At 32.7% G+C, this 21,928-nt stretch overlaps 2 protein-coding genes across 2 annotated transcripts; one reads left to right on the forward strand and one right to left on the reverse strand.

Annotated features, from left to right (window-relative positions):
* Positions 4,664–6,260, forward strand: LOC109330733 (RING-H2 finger protein ATL11-like). Its single transcript, XM_019565015.1, has one exon. It carries the CDS (start codon positions 4,927–4,929, stop codon positions 6,085–6,087), a length of 1,161 nt encoding a protein of 386 aa, XP_019420560.1. The 5' UTR covers positions 4,664–4,926; the 3' UTR covers positions 6,088–6,260.
* Positions 17,436–18,826, reverse strand: LOC109330862. The gene is made up of 3 exons (XM_019565134.1): positions 18,350–18,826; positions 17,709–18,224; positions 17,436–17,588 (listed from the first exon to the last, which is right to left on the reverse strand). Exons 1-3 carry the CDS (start codon positions 18,824–18,826, stop codon positions 17,436–17,438), a joined length of 1,146 nt encoding a protein of 381 aa, XP_019420679.1.

A 21,928-nucleotide genomic window follows, 5' to 3' on the forward strand; every position in this document is an offset into this window, starting at 1 on the left:
GAGATCATGAGATATGGTGAAAGTGATGGGAGATTTGCTTTATGAAAGTCAAATCTCTCATCCCAATATGAAATGATTACCTCGTGGACACGTGTGATAACCATGCCCGAGTATTATCGGCCAATACTCGATCGGGTATTTTAAATCGCCCGATCCTAATATCCGATTAGAATTTTGGATTTCGGCATTCCGAGTGAAAAATAATTAGAAAGTAGGTATGGATATACTCAGGGTCTATTTTGACTCGAAATTAAATTACGAATCCAACGGCGCGATCGGAATTCGATTCCGAGTTACAGAACTCAAAACGACACTTTTTGAGCCGTACCGGGCGTATTCGGCCCCGACAGTGGTCCAGAACCGACTGTCTCCAAAAATTACCAAAATTTACCACAAAATCGGAAATAATATTTCAAGAATAAAACCCAACTAGAGTTTTGTCTAATTCCATACCAAAAATTCCCAGAAATTCATTTTCGAATATATAATTAATGAAAATATTAGTAAAATCTTATAATTCAAACTCGTAAAATTCGCGGTGTTACAATATTCCTGGCTGAGACAGGATCGCTTCTAGTGTGAAAATACATATGAGAAACAAAACAAAAAAGTATAATTAAGGAGATAAGTTAATTAGAGAAATATTTTGTTCTCATTTGTTATTCTATCATATTATAGTATATTATTCTATGCAAATTTCATTTCATTTTATTTCTAACCGCCCGTAGCCTTTTGAATTTTTTTCTGGTCTAAGGTTGAAGGTTGGTTCTTCATCTTCTGCAAAATCATTGACCAGAGGAGGTGGTTTGCCCTTAAGGGCTAAGACAATTTTGCTTAAGAGTAAGTAAAACTTATGGTGCGTCGGCATGACAGGTTTTTCCAAAATTAGTTTTTTTGTATCATGTTTGTAATTAGACTCAAAATTAACATGTCCCACAAATTGCTTTGTCAAAACACGAAAAAAATTGTATACTTTATAGGTCTTTTTATTTATCTTTATATCAAGCCAATAAAATAATATTAACTACTAGCAGTTATTATTTTTTGATAAATAATAAAAGAGTTTATCAACATAATTTTATTAGTTGGTATAATTTTATTGATTTGATATAATAAGATAGAAAAATAATGCTATAGAAGACATTCACTCGTCTTTTTATTAAAATCTTGTTTTTAGTCTTGAATGATGGGGCTATCAAAATCGTCACAAAGTTACAAATAATATATTATGATCAATAATTATATTATTTTTTATAAGCCAAGATACTCAACCCATATATAAAAGAGTCGACATACACACACAATATAAGTAGATGAATTCATACATCAGTTTGAAAATAAAATATGAAACTCATCTATATTATTGAACCAATGTCCAGTGGTAACTTTAATTAAATCCAATACATGCAATACACTTAAATTTTCATTCCTAAAAATAGAAGCACTCCAAACCTTTAGTGAAAGTCATATCATCATCCCAAACTTGCGTTGCTTTTTATTTTAAAATAGACACCTGAAATACATGAAGTTTTCAGCATGAGACATTATATTTATGAATTGGACACTCATCCATCTACCCATTGAATTCCAAATAATCATTGGTTGACTACAACAACAAAAAAACATGGCCAATATTTTCAAGTACAAGGCCATAAAAGGATTACATCAAATTGGCTTGAACACCTATTTTTATAAGATAATCTTTTGTAAGTAATATATTCAAAAGAAGCTACAAATTAAAAGCCAATAACTTTGTTGGTGTTTTAATCTTCCACAAATACTTGAAAATAGTAGTCCATCCATTATTAACCTGCAAAGAATAAACTTTACCAAGAAGATGAAGACTTTGCTGAGAACATTCCACAACCCTCCACCCTCCACCTCCAAGCATCCACCATTCCTTCCTTAAGAACTTTATCACACAACATAATAGAAAACTCATGCATTGAATCTTTTTTCCAATTGAAGAGCTCCCTACGTCAAGTCAAATTCCAAATCCAACAATAATTTAATCAAGACCCATAATCATGTAATAATTTATACTTATCCATAGATATAAAATAAACAAAATGAAAAAGATCCTTAAATGATTGAGCACCCCACCATACTTCCTCTCATAATAATGTATTATTACCATAACCATGAACAACAATTATATAATTGTAGACTTTATAATGTGTATTATTTTTGTTTAGTTGATCTTCACATTCTTTTTTTATATTAATCATTATATATTCTTAAATATAAGTAATACAAATGAATAGTAAATAATGTACTTATTATGTAGAAATCTTTACACTAACAATTCATAAATATATATTATAATTATATTGATTGTTGGTGAAATTTATAACCCAATTATATTGATTGGATCTATCATCTAATTATGTTGATGGTTGATTATTGAGGAAACTATTATTCAATTATATTGAGGACTGGTTGTTGATGCAATCTATGGCCCAACTATATTGATTATTGTTGGGATATGTGAGCGTGTTATGCTGATTATTGAGGGAATATATGGAACATTAATTGGCATGAGCACATGCAAATGAATTTTCAGTGTTTATTTTTATAAATGGGGCAAGACACTTCTATGAACTCTCGACGATGAGTAAGGGACATGCACCTCCAACTGATATAATGTGTGCAAACTTTTAATTATGGACTAGGGTTCAAGACATTTAATGTTATATATGCAAAATATTTAGGTTGTTATGATGAGTAATATTTATGGTGAAGGTTAAATATATTATAATTTAAAATAATGAAATATATTATTGGTTAATTTGCATTAAAAATTGCATACTCTTAAATATCCGGACATTGCTTTAGGGTTTCAAGCAAAATTAGCATAGAGGACATAAATAAAGATAATCCACATGAAAAATTGCTAATATATTTACAAGTCATTATCTCTAGTATAGAAATATCTATACATTCCTCTAACTCTAATATACAGAGGACATAAATAGAGATCATTCATGTTGGAGTTATTTATTTCCTCTATATCTTAGAGGAATATTTACATATTTCTCTGTACTAGAGCTAGAGGAATATCTTTTAGCAAGGGTGAACCGGAGAAATGTTGGAATTTATGACAATTTATGGGTCACAAATATAATTCTATAATTGTGTTATGGCCATTATGTAATTAGCCAAAATATAAAATGATCTTAAGTAATTAATTTGGTGGCTAAGGGCATATGTGTCATGAAATAATAATAAGTGTAGATACCTTCAGGCAATTTCTGATTTGATGAAGGGACTGAATCAAAATTATTGCAACTAAAGAAAAATAAATGTATCTTTATGTGATAAATGCAATTAAGTTAAACAAAATATGATATATTATGAAGACAAATCCAAATAATATACAAACTAATGTATCTTTATTATTTTTTGTTATAAAATGCATCAACAATTCCAAAGAGATATTGTTTAAATTGCTCTTATACTATATCGTAAAAAACAAAAAATAATAAAGAGATATTGACTCATATATTATTTGGATTTGTCTCCATAATATATCATGTTTTGTTTAACTAAATTGCGTTTATCACATTTCTGTTTAAAAGATTACTCTTATTTAACATACAATGGTGATTAGTGTACTGAAAATATAAAAATTAGGAGAAGTTGTGTATGTATAAAAAAGTAAAGGGTAATTTGTGTAATTTCAATAAAACTCAGAGGTATCACTATAAAAAAATTATCATAAGGAAGTATTAACTAATAAGTAACAATACTTTAACAAATAGAAAATGTGAAAAGTGGATGTGTTAGATTATTAATTGCAAAGTTAATTAAAATTAGAAATGAAATATTTTTTATTTTTGTGTATATGTAATTGAAAATTATATTATGACATCTCTTTCATTTAAAAATATTTTATTTTCATTAAGTTAAATAAAAAAGAAAAATATAAACAAAATGATATTTACTTAAAGTTACAATCTATTCCTTTTTCATCTTAAAAAGGAAACAAGTTGCCTTGTGCTGTTGGCAAAGTTACAATCTCTTAAATTTTTACTAATAATATAAAAGTTTTTTCAAATTTTTTATAATATCTTATATCATCTATTATTTATATTAATATTTATTGACTCTAATAAAAACAATATAGATAAATAACAAATGGTTTTAGAACAGTGTGAAAATTCTATACCATAAGTATCAAACATTTTTATCCCAAATTCAATCATTCTTTTTTTAGTAAATATTTCAATGACAAACTATTGAAAAGTTAAATACAATTGTTAAATACATTAGTGATTTATATATTAAGTGAAAACTAAGAGAATGTTTTGGATATCTATACATATTTTTAAATGTGAATATTTTTTTTCGTAGTGTATCTCCAATTTATATGCAATGAACTATTTATTTCGAAGTTCGTGGTTGCTCATTCAAATAAATGTCACTTAAATAAATTAAATCATTATTATATTGAAATTTAGTGAAGTCTTATACCACTAAAACGACATCTTGTTAGTTATATAAGAAAATATGAGTAAGAATATGATTCACTATTTTATATATAGATTATTATTAATCTAAATAAATATATGATATTTACTTATTTAGATCTAAAGAGGAGAAAAAATCATATAAAGTTATAAACCTATTCAAACAAGTGAATAAGAATTTAAGAACTCCATCTGTCACCGTTTTTCTCTCTCTTAATTCACAAGTTGTCCCCACGGCCACCCCATTAAAAAAAAGCGCCGAAGTGTGGTGCCTTATGTAATTGTTTGTGCATATCTTTTGCTCATACCTTGCTTCACTTAACAACCAAATCATCATTAATATTATGAAAAAAGAACATGAGAGCAATCAGTGGCCACCTACTCTTAATCATCAACGATAGAACCACCAAAATTCTTTGCTTGTTTACACAGCAAACAAACCCACCTGAACTCTGATATGATCCAATTCAAATCTTCAGCTATGTCCACTCACACAGACTCTTCTCCCATTCCTTCCATTACCACACTACCACTCAACCTCCACTTCAATCTTCATCATGTTCTTCCTCTACTATTACTACTTTTTATTCTTATACAGTTTCCACCGCCGGCAACCGCACAGTTACCAAACACACTGACACCTCCTCCACCTGACAATACTATTTCCAATGTCCAGTTCAATAAATCTATGGTCATGGCCCTCGTGATCCTGGTCGTTGTGTTCGTACTATTGGGTTTCGTTTCTGTCTACACTCGCCAGTGCACAGAGCGAAGAATGAGAGGAAGACACGACCTTTCGATCCCAATTATCGGAAGTAACCACCGGCCACGTGGCCTAGACCGGGAGATAATTGAAACCTTCCCAACCTTCATATACTCCACCGTGAAGAGCCTCAAGATAGGAATGGCCACGCTAGAATGCGCCGTGTGCTTAAACGAGTTTCAAGACGATGAAAAACTGCGTTTGATCCCAGTTTGTAACCACGTGTTTCACGCTGAATGCATCGATGCTTGGTTAGTTAATCACTCCACATGCCCTGTTTGTCGCGCCAACCTTGTTTCCACACCAAGCGAAGTTGTTCCCTTTATGACGATTCAACTTCCGGATCAAACCGACCCGGAACCGGACCCGGTCCACGTTGATGAATTCAGTGGAAGACAAGGTACAGTGATGAAGGAGTCTCCGAAGTTGAGTAATAACAATTCGGTTAATCAGAACCGTCCACGTAGATCAAGGTCAACTGGGTTTAGATTCACGAATTTGCTTCCACGCTCTCACTCGCTGGTTCAACGCGGTGAGAATTTGGAGAGGTTCACGTTGAGGTTGCCGGAGGAGGTGAGGAATCAATTGGTGACGTCAACGCTTAGCCGCACGAAGAGTTTAGGCGTAGCTTTCACACCCGAGAGTAGTGAGAGGAGGGGTTATAGGACACGAAGTGTTGGCAGTGGCTGTGGGAGGAACAATCTCGAGCGGTTGGACCAGTCGGATCGGAGAATGTTTCGTTGGATGAGTAGAGCGGGTTCCAACATATCAAAGAAGGTTACTGAGTTTAATAAAGATGACGTGGGAGAACGATCATCGGACCGGCTATTTTCTGGAAAGGAAAATGATATGTGAACTTGGCTTTTAAGTTAGGTGGATAGAGGTGGTGAGATAATTGCTTTTATACATTTTATTCTTATTTTGTACAATTTATTAGATTATGTTTTAGTTAATCAGTGAATGAGTGGATAGTATAAAAATATGGCGAGATAATTGTTTTGCTTTCATTTCACACAGGGTATTGTTATTTTTACGATAAAAGGTTTCATACAGTTGTGTATTTTTCCTTTTTAATTCTTTTTTAAAATCCCTTTTTAATTCTTTTTAAGATATCCATTTGCAGTTTTAGAAGAATTTTGGTTGCCAAGTGTTGCAGAGAGGGAGATGGAGATCACAAGTCCAAACATATCACATGTCTCAAATAATATTTCATTTCATGTCTTAAAACAATAAGATTGCTTCATCTTATTACCTTTTGCTTTTAAATTTTTATTTTATCCACGTGTTAATATATGATTGACTTGTGACATAAAATGGGATACAATTGAAGACAAGTGATCTCCATACGTAATGATGTATTTACTTTGTGTGTCAATGACATGAAGGTTTTCTAGTGTTTTAGTGTCATGGCTTGTATAATTTCCATGAGTTAATTAGGTCTAACGGAAATGAGTATGTTTTACCTATACTAGATGCAGAAAGAGTCTTCATAAGACGAGACAAGGCATATACATCATCTAACTCTTCATCAAAACCATTACTAGAGTCCTCCCAAATCATGTGTCTGCTGCACCCTATTTATATGAGAGTTCATTATCTAACAACTCGAGTGTAGGGAGTATCATGGTGCTATCTTGTTCTTCAAGTTTAAGCAAAATCCCAAATTAGATGACCCGAAGTCACCCTAAGACAATCTTTAAGCTCATATCCCACATGTTCGGCTTTTAATTGAGCCTCATGATAAGGGCATTGGAGTTGCCCCTTAGATAGTACTACCCTTTGAGTTGGGTTCTCAACTCAATAATAACAACATCTGAAGTCTAAAGGACTTGTTATGATGGATTCACTTGGAAAATGGAGATTTCTAAAAGTGAGTATAACATTCATTGAAACTTGTGGCTACTACAAGAGATTCACAAGTTGATGGAACATAATTGATCGACCTCCCTCTTGTGAACATGGTAAAATAAAGTCAATTTTGAAGAGAGAGATAAATTGGGAAGGTTTTGGTCGATGTATTAATGGGATATTTCAAAATCAATAAGCAATAAAGGAAATAATCCAATAACTATTTGAATAGTGCCTAGTAAAATGAGGGAGGAGATGTGAGAATTACTTCCAACATGTCTCATTTATAAAAATATATTATATGAGGCGAAAGACTTACATTTGATCGATGACGAAGTGATATATTTTAGTCAATAACAACATAAAATAAGTTATTATTTCATTCTGATATAATATTAATGTATCATTTCAAAACTAATTAAAAGAATGAGGTGAGCCAGCTGTACTTACTTCCTAATAGGATGAACCTTCGGTATATGTACATAATACAAAAAGAAATTTAAAATTTGTTTATTACTTAGAATTTTATATTCTCCTTTTTGTGTCAAAATTTATTAATTAAATTATTTTAATTAGTTTTATTTAATAAATTTGATAGCCTAATGTATGGGATTTCTATTTAATAGGTTTTGAGGATGATAAGTACATACTATCATATCCTTGTAACTGAAGAATTTATTCATAGAATTTTTTACTTGTAAATTATAAGACAAACAACTTTATTATTACATTAAGACACATCCAAATACTTAATGTCATAGAAATAACCTATTCCCTTATAAAGATGGGGCTACATATATATATACTATTCTCAAATTTCACTATAGTATAATACAGTAAACCGCCCTTTTGAAGATGTCATGCATTTAGACAAAGCGAATCACCAATTTTAATTACAATCAATTCATCAATAATTATTAAAGTTTCTCCATTGTATTTTTTATAGGAAAAAATAGGATTCATGAGATAATAAAGTCTTAGATTACAAAAAATCTATTTACCCTACTTAAATAGTCTTATAATTATTATGTTATAAGAAAAATATGTAGTCAACTAGTCTTAAAACAATAACATTATTAATACAAATAGTTTGAAGTCTATTATTTACGAACGGACCATATTTGAGATCTAAAGCCATTGTTTTAGCGATCTTATGATTGGCCCACTCTTGCACAAATGGTGTGTTTTTACTAGACAATAGTTAATCTCACTTTAAATTCTTGTAGGGGTTAATACTTTATCCTAACATGACAATAATGAATTTAAAAGAGTAAATTGTAGTGGAAAATTATGGATTGGAGAACTAATTATCTTATTTTTCTAATGTACACTTGCCTCAGAGATTAACATGTATAAATACGTGTTGATTGTTTTCATAGATTTAAGTCACTAAGTATGATATGATGAATGATATCATTACAATTAATTAACGAATTTGCAAATCGCCTTAGTTTAACTCCATACCCTTCACATAAGTTAACACAAAGGTAAACAAAAATCATCATTTTGGATTAAAGGTAAATATAAAGGTGCAATTATATTTTGGTTTTAGTAGATCTCTAATTCAATTTTATACTTGGAGTGCTATTATTATTGTTGTTTTGTTAGATTGGATTTTAGTGGATCTCTTTTGAACCATGTAATATTTTTATCATCTCATTTTCGAGAATTGTATATTTATTTTTTCCTATTTGTAATTTTTGTTCTTTTTAATAAAATTTTCACTTAACAAAAAAAATAACTATTTTAACAATAGTCTCAAACACGTGTAGACAAAGATGTGAGCACTCAAGCTTTTCTGCATGAGTATGCTTATCAATAAATAAATTGTTTTCAAATAATGTTGTACTCTATTTCTTACAGCCCTAAATAAATCTATAGCATCTACCTTTGTCATTAAAAATATTGTCCCATGCCTTAAAAAAAATTGTGTCATGTTGATGTTAATTTTTTTGCAAAAGTACCTGATCATGTTTGTCTTTCCCTTTTCATGCATCTTGGCTTTCTATTGTTGGAATTTCTGACAATTTATGGGTCACAAATATAATTCTATAATTGTGTTATGGCCATTATGTAATTAGCCAAAATATAAAATGATCTTAAGTAATTAATTTGGTGGCTAAGGGCATATGTGTCATGAAATAATAATAAGTGTAGATACCTTCAGGCAATTTCTGATTTGATGAAGGGACTGAATCAGAATTATTGCAACTAAAGTAGTAACCACTACGGGGTTACTTTTATGGGTTATGGTCCCCATTTGTAGAGCAACAGGTTTTCAGGTGTTAAGGTTAAGGAGAATAAGGTAGGATGAGAATAGTGTTATCCAGGATAGGATAACACTATCCACCCATCCATAAGGCTCATTAGGTATAAGGGTGAGGTTTCTCCTCATAACCAAAAAGAGCTAAGGCATTCTCTCCCTAAGGAACACTTTTCAGAAACTAAGGTATTCTCTCATTCCCCTCTAGAGAGAACTAAAGGAAAACCGTAAGGCGCTCTATCATCTGGAAGATCATCGCACCCTCATACCTTCGAGATCCCGGAAATGGCTCAACAAGGTATGTTCTTCTTCTTCACCATGAACTCATTTGGGGTTTCTTCGGTCTGGACCATGGATGTTCCATTTGGGTGTATGTATGGGCATACACATTCGGTTGTGGGAACAAAGCCATGGTCATAAGGACTTCCGCATTCACTCTATGGATTTCGGATGGAGAAGGAATTTCTCCAACAAGAAACCCTTGATAATTCATATTGGAGGTTTGTATTTGAGAAGATTTTAGATTTCGTCAAAAGGGAGTGACCTATAAACTTCATCTCTTGGAGTTGAAAATTTTTCCAATAGATGTGAAAAGTCCAGTAAAAACATGAGAGTTGTAGTCACTGCTTCATTTATTATCGACGGCAAAAAAAAACGTACCCGTGAGTACCTGCAGGTAAAACTCGTATGGATACGGGTCACAAACGGGTACCCGCAGGTATTACAAATGGATTTTTAAAAATACTTGTAGTACAAACGAGCGGGTACGAGTATTATGGTACCCGTGCCCGCGGGTACCCGTTATTTGTATGATTAATATATTACATTTAATTAAAATAAAAAGTACATTATTCTACATTCATTACACTATGTATATTTTTTCCTTTTACTTTGTTTACATATTTTATTGAGTTTGGTGGTGAAACACCTTACAAATATTATTACATGTGTAGAAACACACATGTTTTATAAAGAAAATATATACTTTTTGTTAAGGAAATGATAACAAAAAATCACACAAATAGACACATTCAATCAAAAGGTACAAAAATAATTAAGTTTTATCTCATTTCAAACATAATAGAAGTAAAAAAATTAAAAATTCATTTATAATATAGGAAACCGACGGATACCCATTGTACCCACGGGTACCCAAAAATACACGTAAATACCCGCACACGGGTACCCGTATGGGTATGGACAGGTATGGGTAATATTCTCCTATTTTAAAACGGGTAGCGGGTAACTACTACTCGTGTCCGCCCGTGCCCGTTGCCATCCCTACACTTCCCTTAGTTTTCTTACATTCTTATCATGCCATATAATATATCTTGTGGAGCAATAATAATGAAATGTTGGTTTAATGATATAAAATTTATTTAGATCATCATATATTATATTAGATTAAATATTCAATTTTTAGAAGTAAGGTGGAAACATTGGTGTATCCGAAATATATTAATTCTTTATTATATAGTAAGAGATATTTTTCACTATACAAAAAAGTATTAATGAAGGAATTTGGGTGCCTTTCACACATGAAACACATGATTTGACAGGAAGATGGATAGGCTTCCTAACACAGAACAACTTTTATTGGAGATAGTCATACATGAGTTTGCATCACAACTTCCAAAAAGTTATGAGTTTTATGCAATGTTGTAAAAACCATTTCATACCGGCTGGTTCAACTGGAAAACTGGTGAACCGGATCCCTAACTGGTACGGTACAGGTGTTGAACCGGTTAAGTATCAAAATCGGTCAAAACAGGTCAAAAACCGGTCAAAATTGGCCGGTATTTTACTAAACTGGCCAATTTATACACATATATTTTTTTTATAAAAAAACTTAAAAACTCATTACAAGGTGACTCATCTTTCCAACCCTCCTTCAACACTTCAAGGCACATATTTCCGAGGCATATATAGATAACATTTTTTGGTTCCTAAGATTCTTGCGTAATCTCAATGACATTTCTGTAATCTTGGAGTAGTGTCTGAAAATAGGATTTGATGGAAAAATATAATATCGATAAGACAACTTTGACTCCTTGATGTTAAATATTAAAACTCCAAATTTATTTGTTTTGTAGGGTGAGTTGTGATCTTGTGTTATTTATTTATATTTTGCGGTTGTTAAGTGATACTTTTGGATTAATATATGTTTTGTAATTTAGACTTTGAATTTGTTAAAGACTTAAAGTTGTTTGTTTATGTCAATTTTGAGTAGATTATAAATATGGATTATAAATTTGAGTATCTACCTATTTGGAATTTTTTTGTTATATGTCTTTATATATATAAATATAAGTAGGTATGTCCAGTTTAACCGGCATGCGGTTTAATTACTGAACCACCAGTTGAATCACTGTATCACTATACCAGTACCCTGACCGGTTTGATAACCGGTATGGTTTTAACAACACTGGTTTTATGGCCAGGATGGAACAAATGTTATTAAAACCGGACCGATCATCAAACCGGTGAGGGTACTGGTTTAGTGGTTCAACCAGTGGTTCAGTAATTAAACCGCATGGGATTAAACAGGTTAAACCAGACATACATGCTTATATATATGTGTAAACCTGTAACAAAAATTATCTAATATGTAGATACTCAAATTTATAATCCATATTTATAGTCAAAGTAAGAATTCTCATAAACAAATAACTTTAATAAATCTAAAGTCTAAATTACAAATACAAATAGTAATCCACAAGTACTTGTCTTACTTAACAAACTCGAAACATATGACGCAAGTTCATAACTCAGTTTATAAAACATATTATATATTTAAAACTTTAACACCAAAGAGTCAAAGTTGTTTCATATTGAGGTTCCATTTCTTCACCATTTAAGTCCAAAGCTTGACTAATGTTGAGGTTCCATTTATTCACCATTTAAGTCCAAAGCTTGACTAAAGTTGTCTTCAACTATGTTCACATTTTCCACAGGGTTGAGTTGTGCATCATCATCATCTTCTAAATTTAATAGATCTACAACAATATCATTTTTTCATACATCAATTTTCATACAATTTAACAATAAAATAAATTAGTTATTAGAACCAAAACTGACAATGCAATAAAAAACATACCAATGTCATCAGATGAGGGTTGTAGTTATTAGTTGTGCATCATCTTCATCTTCTAATTGTATGTGGTATGTGCCTATGTGAGGTTCTTTAAAATTACATGTATGAACCGGTCGGTTCAATCAAATTCCGGCCGGTTTACCGGTTTTGACACGGTTCACTGGTTTTTCTCCATTTTACACCGGTTTTGATGCTTAGCCAGCACAACACTTAATAACAAATTGGTTTTAATAACATTGGATGGAACAGTCACAAATTTGACTTGTGGCAGTTAAACTGCTGATATATTAAAAAACAGTAGCAAATAATTTTGTGTTTTTGTAGTGCAACAATTTGGGTTTAGAAATTGAACATTGTGTATTTTTTAGGAAAGTTCTTAGTAACAAAATTATACTCGAAGGGATGAGAGATATTTTGTTCCACCGTATAGAAGTTTTTAATTTATTTTTTATTTTAAAGGATTTATGAGATATGATATATCAAAAAATGAATTTATTTTGTTCCACCGGATAGAAGTTTTTAATTGGCAGAGTTATGAGATATGATATATCAAAATATTAACTTAAAATTTAAGAAGTTGTACACAATGTTATAAAACTCGGCTCGAACTGGCTGGTCTGACCGGTTCAATCGTGAACCATACATATAATTGTCCTCAGTCTCTCATATAACTGGTTTTGCATCCAATCAGTTTGACTTGGTCAGTTTAAATATAAAACTAGTGATTCAGGTGGTCGAACTGGCCGAGTCAATCAAAAAAATATTTTTTTAAAAAACAACCAAATTGATGTCGTTTTTTTAGTGGAAAAACAAATATTTTTAACTTATTTGTAGTTATGTTGGTCATTTGTTAGTTTACATTTTAACAAAATCTTCATTGTTTAATTAAACTTATTGTATATTTTTGTTGTAGTTAAAACATAGTTCAAATGTTGTTTGATGATGTTATCAACTTACTTGTGTCATTTTATAGTAGTAAAATGTTCTTTTTTTATTGTTTAATTAGGCATGATAATGTTTTTAAATTTTGAGCATATATTAAATATTGTTATGTAATATTATGAATATTTTAAAAATTTAATGCAAACCAAGTTAACCGATCCAACCATTGACACACTGTTTGAACCAGTGACTCATTGACCCAGTATCCCGATCGAGTCATTGATCGGTCCGAGTTTAATATCACTCTTTAGTGTTATTAAATTCGGAACTCTTTAGTGTTATTAAACTCGGATCGGTCAATAACTCGATCAGAGTATTGAGTCAATGAATCACTGGTTCAACGTAACCAATGGGTCAATGGTTAGATCGGTTAACTCAGTTTGCATTAAAAATTCTAAGTTTTTTATAATATTGCGTAACAATATTTAATAATGGTATACTCAAAATTTAAAAACATTATCATGCCTAATTTAGCAACAAAAAAGAATATTTCACTACTATAAAATGACACAAGTAAGTTGATAACATTATCAAACAACATATGAACTATGTTTTAACTGCAACAAAAACATACAATAAGTTTAAAATTTAATTAAACAATGAAGATTTTGTTATAATGTAAACTAACAAATGACAAACATAACTACAAATAAGTTAAAAATATTTGTTTTTCAATGGAAAACTATATCAATTTGGTTGTGTTTAAAAAAATATTTTTTTAGTTGACTCGGCCAGTCCAACCACCCGAGTCACTAGTTTTAGGCTTAAACTGACTAAGTCAACCCGATTGGATACAAAACCGGTAAAATGAGATGTTCAAACCGGTTAGATATCCAGTTCATGATTGAACCGGCCCGACCAGTCGGTTCGAGCCGAGTTTTATAACACTGCCACCTATACAATTTCCCTCCTCTCATCAAAACATTTTGACTATAAGAAACGCATTAGAGTAAGTTATATAAGGTATCAGCCAAGCGAATTCTAATATTCTAGATTCTTTATCCAGAAAAAGTCAATTTTCTATAAACTAAAGTCACCATGATTACAGGTTAATCTTTTGTTCTGAAATATATATTGAAGTTTACTTTATATCTAGTTTCCATCTTAAAAATTCGTACTTCTTTTGTTTACTTTTATGTATTGAAATGAATAATGCATTATATAATAAGTATGCATAAATCTTTATGCTAAGATCATATAGATATTAGATTCATTTAACAATTGGTGTTAGAATAAAGTTACCGTTCTATCATGGACAATATAGAATCGTTATTGGGTGGAGGGTACGCAAAAACATTACCAATGGTGTTAGAATAAAGTTCCCCTTTTCGCCATTATTATTGTTGTTAATGTTTTCTGGTACCTATTCACGAATACAGAATTATTTGTTTGAACGTGATATCAAATTCAAACCACACCTTTAATTTGAATGCAAATGAAAATATGCATGAATAAAAACGCCATTCTAGATTCCTGGTAAACTTTTATTGACTTTGAAATATTCAACTAAGAAAAAGTTTCTCCCGTGGAATACCAAATTTAGAACCACAAGTGGATAGTATTTGATCAATTTGAAAATAAAAGCATTCATTTCATTTCTGCTTTGTTTTCACTTTTTATCTTTTATGAGTAGAGTATAGATTTCAAAAACCTTCATGTCCATATCAATAGGCCATGTAATACTTCAATTGAGGATCTAATTATGCAAACAACTGACTGAAACTGAAGTCTGAATTACTCAAAAACTGAGAAATGCATGAAGTTCATGGAACAAAATTGGAGCAAAAGATTAAAACCCAAAGCTAGAAAACCTTAAATATACTATATTTACAAGAAAGGGGAGAATATAGCTAAATATTCTGAGGAAAAAAACAGAAGAAAACACAGAGCAGGGGAAGCGCACAAGACCTCTCTCTACAATCTGCACATATATATACTGGACTTAGGTTTTGGATGGGAAGATGGAAATGAAATAATTCCGGGCCAGTATGTTCCGGAGTCTTTCTCGATTACACTACAAAAACCAACTCGCAAACTGACAGTAAACAAAACTGCAAACTATGAGTCACCGACCGAAATTGGTCTGCCGGAAATCCCCAAACGTGACCGTGAAACCTGGCGGTTTAGATCTCGGAAAACCGGTCGGATCTCGGGCTGCCACGGCGAGCGGTCCACGATTTTCTCAGATGATTCTTGCTTGATTTTCTGAACTTGGCTATGAATTGGGACACCCTTTTGCTCAAAGTTTTCACCTTTCACGTTCTCTTTGTCTTTGCCGTACTCTATCTTCATGTTCTCCATTATGTTATGACTCAACAAGTTTCAAGACACGCGAACCTACAAGAGATAGAACAGAACAAAACAGCAACTAGTGCATATATATACTAGATAGACACGTTTGTGTTTGTATACGAATGTGTTGTATATATACACACGTGTATAAAATAGGAGGTACAAAAATATTGGAGGGAGTTCATGATTGAAACGTAAGAGAGAAGGGAAAAAAGAAATTTGGTAGGAAATGTCTTACCTTTTGCATAAGGTTGTTATAATATAACATGCTATGTTTTTGGTCCATAATAAGTAAAAATAACGATGACAATAAATACTTAAATTGTTTAATTGAAATAACATAATTTTATTAGCTTGAGATAACAGATAAAATGGAATTTGGAGAACATATCTCTTATTGGTTATAATAACAGAAGCAAGATAATGACCAAAATAAAGCAGGTGTTTTGTAGTTTTTTCTACCGTTGGATTTCCTCGATTGGCGATTCAAGTGGCAGGAGAAAGTAATTATGTTTTCCAATAAGTTTCCAACTCTTAGTATTTTATTTCTCTTGATTATGTCATATATTCTGAAGTATATCATATTGCATTTGAACATATAACTGGTAATAAAGTATATAAATATCGTATAGTCGGTTTTGATGTTTTCTTGTGAAATTCTCATGTTGAATAATAACGAGTAAGTCTCCTATTTTGTAGTGTATTTTAATGTTAAAATTATAAGTTCAATGAAAATTGAAGGTCATAAATGTTATTATTTTCTAAGTTTTTAGTATATTTTGTCATAACTTATATGACAGTTAATAAAGATAAGTCTAACTCAATAATAACAACCTAGATGGATATACATGAGTGATTGAGCAATGAATATTGTGTTGAAGGTGAATCTTTAGGGTATGAAATTAGAATGAGTAAATACATGCATGCATAGACAATTACATGTAGAATCAATCTCATTTAAAATGAGATGATTTTTTAAAATAAAAAATGGGGTCATCATTAATTTGATTCGGTTCAACTTACTAAATTTCATGATATATAATTTTCCCATTTTAAAGATAATAAATTTTAAATAAGATTTTTTCCTTGAGGATAAAATATTCAAAATATCTTCACAATAAAGATTAAAACTTGATCCGTGTTTGTTTATATGTCACATCTCCAATAAGTCAAAAGACATGATTTGAAATAAATTCATATATAAATATAATTATTAAAAGGAGTAAACTCATATAAATTTAACTCAATATACTCTCCTTTAAAAAGGAAATAACCGGATATATATAGTGAACCATTAATATATTTTTATCTTGGAAGGATATTTTCTTATTTATGAGCAAGAAACAATAATTTTCGGAGTATATGACTCTCAACAAGTATCAAGTATAGCTCCAAAAAAGTAAGGATTTAATATTTTTATCTATTTGAGAATTGGTTTTACCTTGTTAGACAAATACTTTGTTAATAATAAACCATTAATGTGATCATTCAATTGTTTTTCCTCAAATGTCAAACGCCTTAAAACGGTAAAAACTAATCTGATGGCGTCAAACGGAAGTAAGGATTTGCTTTGAAATTGTTTAAAAACTATTCTTTGTTGGTCAAGATAGATAAAAAAATATTACACTCTTCCCTTTCTAGATCTATCCATCATTCAATAAAGAAATTTAATGGTAGGTGGAAAATAACCGGAAATATATCGTGTACGTATCTTTTTTTGTTACAGAGGAAATAAAAGAACAAACAAGGAAAGCAGCCAAACAACTACTTGCACTCGTGAACACAACCAGAAGAATCAGCAGCAACTAAAGGGACACACACTGCAGGTGGTGTGGTCCATGATTCAGAGAACCCATTAGCTCCTTTCTTGGCTAGGAAATCTGCAACTCCATTAGCTTCCCTAAAAGTGTGATCAAGCTGGACAACTATATTTATGACTCTAGGGAATAGTAGACTGCTTCACCAACTCAACTGCCATAAGGGAGTCCGAATGACAGATAATATTACGAAATCCTTTTTCCCAAGCCAGGCTCAAACCATGTATGATGCTGAGAAGCCCAAAAGCCAAACACCTGTAGTATCTCTAAGCACCCCTTTAAAGCTGATAAGATGTCCTTCACCCATGCAACTCCCATCTACATTTAGTTTAATGAAACCAGAAGGAGGAGGAGCCCATGAAACGTAATGGATTGATTTGGTGGTGGTAGCCTCATCAACATTAGCACTATCAAGGGAGGATGGGATAGTTTCCACACGAATTTTATGAGTGATAATGTCAATATTCCAAACATCATCACCCAACACCATAGAATGGCGCCACTGCCAAATCCACCATAGCCCTGCCAGAAACAGATATGCATCATGTCCCCAAGTAAAAGTTTTCAACCACACCATGTGATCCTCGACATTAAAGAGATATTTGTGTCGAAAGCCAAGTCGATAACAGACTTTCAGGGAATGAGGATAATCCCGAATGTAGTGCAAAATGTCCTCACAAATAGCTAAGCACCTACCACAAGCAGGAGATTGAGTCAAACCATAGAGAGCCCGAAGCTGGTTGGTGGGGAGAACATTATGGCATATCAACTAGCACAAATGTTGAACCTTTCGCTGAGACAGATTTCCAAATCCAATCATAGTTATCATTCATCTCCCAATTCCTATAATTCTCACCCAACCATCGGAAGCCCGAAGAAGCAGTATACTCCCCAATTAAGTTGAGCACAAATAAGTTGTCTTAGAGCCTCTAGCATAGGAGTATAGTAAATGGATAAATCCCAAATGCCATTGCTCCAAACATCTTTGACTCTAAGCTGAGTGTCAATAATGTGGACATAGTCCACGAGGCTGCAAAGGTTACCCTCCTCCATCCAGTGATCAGACCATAGAGAAATCGTCCTCGAACCCAGCCTCCAAAGAAACCCTCTTTTGAGCTCATTCTTTGCCTTAACAATGCCTTTCCATGTATAAGAACAGTGAGTGCTAGTAGTAGCATCCATGACAAAAGCATCTTGTAAGTACTTTTGATGCAGAACCTTAACCCAAAGTTTGTCTCCATTATACATGAGATTCCACACTAACTTTCCAAGAAGGGTAGTATTTGATAGTATGGATTCCTGAATCCTCATGCCATCATGCCTCATAGGATTAGTCATAGTCTCTCACTCCACAAGATGTAAACCTCTATAGAGGAGGCATTTTTGTTCCAAATAAATCCTTAGTAATTTTGTCAATTCTTTCATAGACTCCACTTGGGAGTCACAAGCACTGCATAGTGTAAATTGGAATGGATAAGATTATAGATTTAGCAAGGCATACATTCTCCTCTTTGTTGAGGAGGTTAGACTTTCAATAGGATAAACGATTTTGAATTTTCTCTAAGATAGGTTCAAAAACCTCCCCTTTCACTCTACCCCGTAGCAAAGGAATACCAAAGTACTTTCCTAAATTGGCCACAAAGGGAATTCCACTGATTCTAGCAAAAGCATGCTTTCGCCTGGATGTCACATTCCTAGAGCATATGGCTTTAGATTTGTGGAAATTGATACTAAGCCTTGAAGCTGAGCAGAAACTGGCCAGAATATCAGTCATCAAATTAATCTGGGTGTTACTAACTTTGTTGAACAGTAGAATGTCATATGCAAAGAAAACATGAAAGATTGCAGGCCCTCCTCGAAATATGTGAATAGGATTCTAAGATCCCTACATAAAATGTTCATTAATAAGAAGAGCAAGCTTCTCCATGCATAACACAAAGAGATAATGGGACATTAGGTCTCCTTGTCTAAGACCATGAGTAGGAGTAAAACTGTCCAACCTGGATCTATTCCAAAGAATAGATAAAGTAGATAATAAGAGCCACATTCAGGGGGAAACCAAAATCTTGAAGAGTTTGTTTGAGGAAATTCTAACAAACTCTGTCATAAGTTTTTTTAAGATCTAGTTTAAAGGCAGCCACACCTTTCCCCACCCTTGTATGATGGAAGTAATGCATGATTTCCTGTGCAAGAATGACATTATCTGTTGAGCCCCTTCTTGGGATGAAGCTCCCCCGGAGAGGCCCAATAAGGTCAGTCAAAAAAGGACGAAGTCTATTGATAAGAACTTTAGTGATAACCTTATAAGTGATATTGCAAAGACTGATAGGATGAAACTCTTTAAACGACTTCGAAGAATCATTTTTTGGAATTAGCACAACAAGAGTCTCCACTAAGGTTGGATCAAGTTGTCTAGTGTGGAAAGCATCTCTCACCAACTTCTAGAGATTGTTACCAATGATATCTCAATACTTTTTATAAAAGAACAATTCAAAATCCATTAGGACCAGGTGTTGTAAAGGATTTCATGTGGAAAACATCAGCCCTAACCTCCTCTTTACTCACCGGCTCCAACAACACATGCTTCCCACTCTCAAACAAACAAGACATATTATTAATCTCAATGTTGTGCCCCATTGAAAGCCTTTAATTACTAAAAAGATTTGTGAACTAATTATGCGTATCCATTCTAAGGACATCCTGATCAGTGAATCAATCCCCATTATGAAGGTAGAGGCCTTGAATCTGATTTCTCTTCCTTCTAACTATTATATGGGTGTGAAAAAATGTTGTGTTTCTATCCCCAAAACGCACTCAATTTTCTCTAGATTTCTGATACCAAAGCAACTACTCCTCTTTAAGGACTTGACCATACATTCTATCATGATCTCTTTCAAGGTTGATGAGTTGGTTAGTTTACATAATGTCTAGGCTCCTCTCCACCCCATGAAGTCTAGCTTCAATGTGTTTTTTTCCGCTGAAAGATGTTCCTATAGCTTTCCTTATTGAAAGTAAGAGCATCAACTCGAACATGACTAAGAGAGCAAATAATAGAATGATTACCCTTCATCCATGCAAGAAGCACCACATCATCAAAACTAGAATGATATAACCAAGAAGCTAGAAAGTGAAAGGGTCTGTTTCTCTTGTCAACAGGAAAGCCACCACACCTAATAAGAATAGGAGAATTATCTGAATGGAAACGAGGGAAAGTTTATACAAAGGCTTCTGGAAAGGCAATTCGCCAAGAACAATCTGTGACGGCTCTATCAAGATGTTTTGAAATACCAACCAAACCATGATGCCTTCTGAACCAAGTAAACTTATTGCCAATGAAACCCAAGTCCATCAAGTTGCATTGAGACATAAGATAGGAAAACCTAGTTGTTCTTGTTGCATGAAAATTCCCACCTCACACCTCCGGTGGTTTCAAGATCTCATTAAAATCCCTAGTTAGAAGCCAAGGAACAGTAATGGGGAGTCTCGTGACCTCAAGATGCCTCCACAAAGTCTCCCTAGTAGCTGGAACTGGACTAACATAGATAGTCGAGCATCACCACTCCATATTGTTTTTAGCCAAACGAAATGTGATAGCTTGATGGAAAGAAGAAACCACTAAAATTGAAAAATCAATATCCATCTTAGGAAAAACCCAAAGCCCGCCACAATGCCCAGAAGCTTCTTCAATAGCAACAACTTTGTAATGCATAGACTCCCAAAACTTTTCCCCTCTCTGAAATTGACAATGAGTCTCCATGACAAACACAATTGCAGGATTAACCTTATGAATCATAGACTGTGCAAGGCGACGACATTTAACACTAATGGCTCCCCTTATATTCCAAGAGAGGATATTAACATCCATGAACTCAATCATTAGAACAAAAATAAACATTGACCTCCTCGACATTTAAAAATTATTGTTGGCATTAAGAGTCAAAGTCTTCACCTGTGCATTACACACAACTCTCTTAGTGGAGTCCAGACCTGATTGCTCTCCTTGTTCCATAAACATAACCATATCTCTTGTAGAAGGGCTAGGATCATACTAGGCAGCCATGTCCACATCGAAAACAATAGACTGATGATCCCACGATTGAAATAAAGATTGAAATATTATCTATCAGATAGCAAGTTCCTCTTAATTCAGACCAGAATTCGCTGAAACTTGCCTTTATCATTAAGTTGAGTTCGTGGCTTATCCACGTGCTTAATCCTATCTCTGTCATTAGTAGCATGTGAGTGAGTGGAGTTATCAAAGTAGTTGAGTGGGTTTGATTATTGTATGCATTTGCTAGTACTAATATTTTTGTTTCTATTTATTTGTATTTAAGAAAAATTTCCTATTTATTTGTATTTAAGAAATTTTTTCCTATTTCTTTATCTCGTTTAAAAATTTAAAATACATTAGTTATTATTTTTCATGTTGTTCCGTCCCGA

This window comes from Lupinus angustifolius, chromosome LG17 (genome assembly GCF_001865875.1).
Source record: "Lupinus angustifolius cultivar Tanjil chromosome LG17, LupAngTanjil_v1.0, whole genome shotgun sequence".
NCBI classification, from domain to species: Eukaryota; Viridiplantae; Streptophyta; class Magnoliopsida; order Fabales; family Fabaceae; genus Lupinus; species Lupinus angustifolius.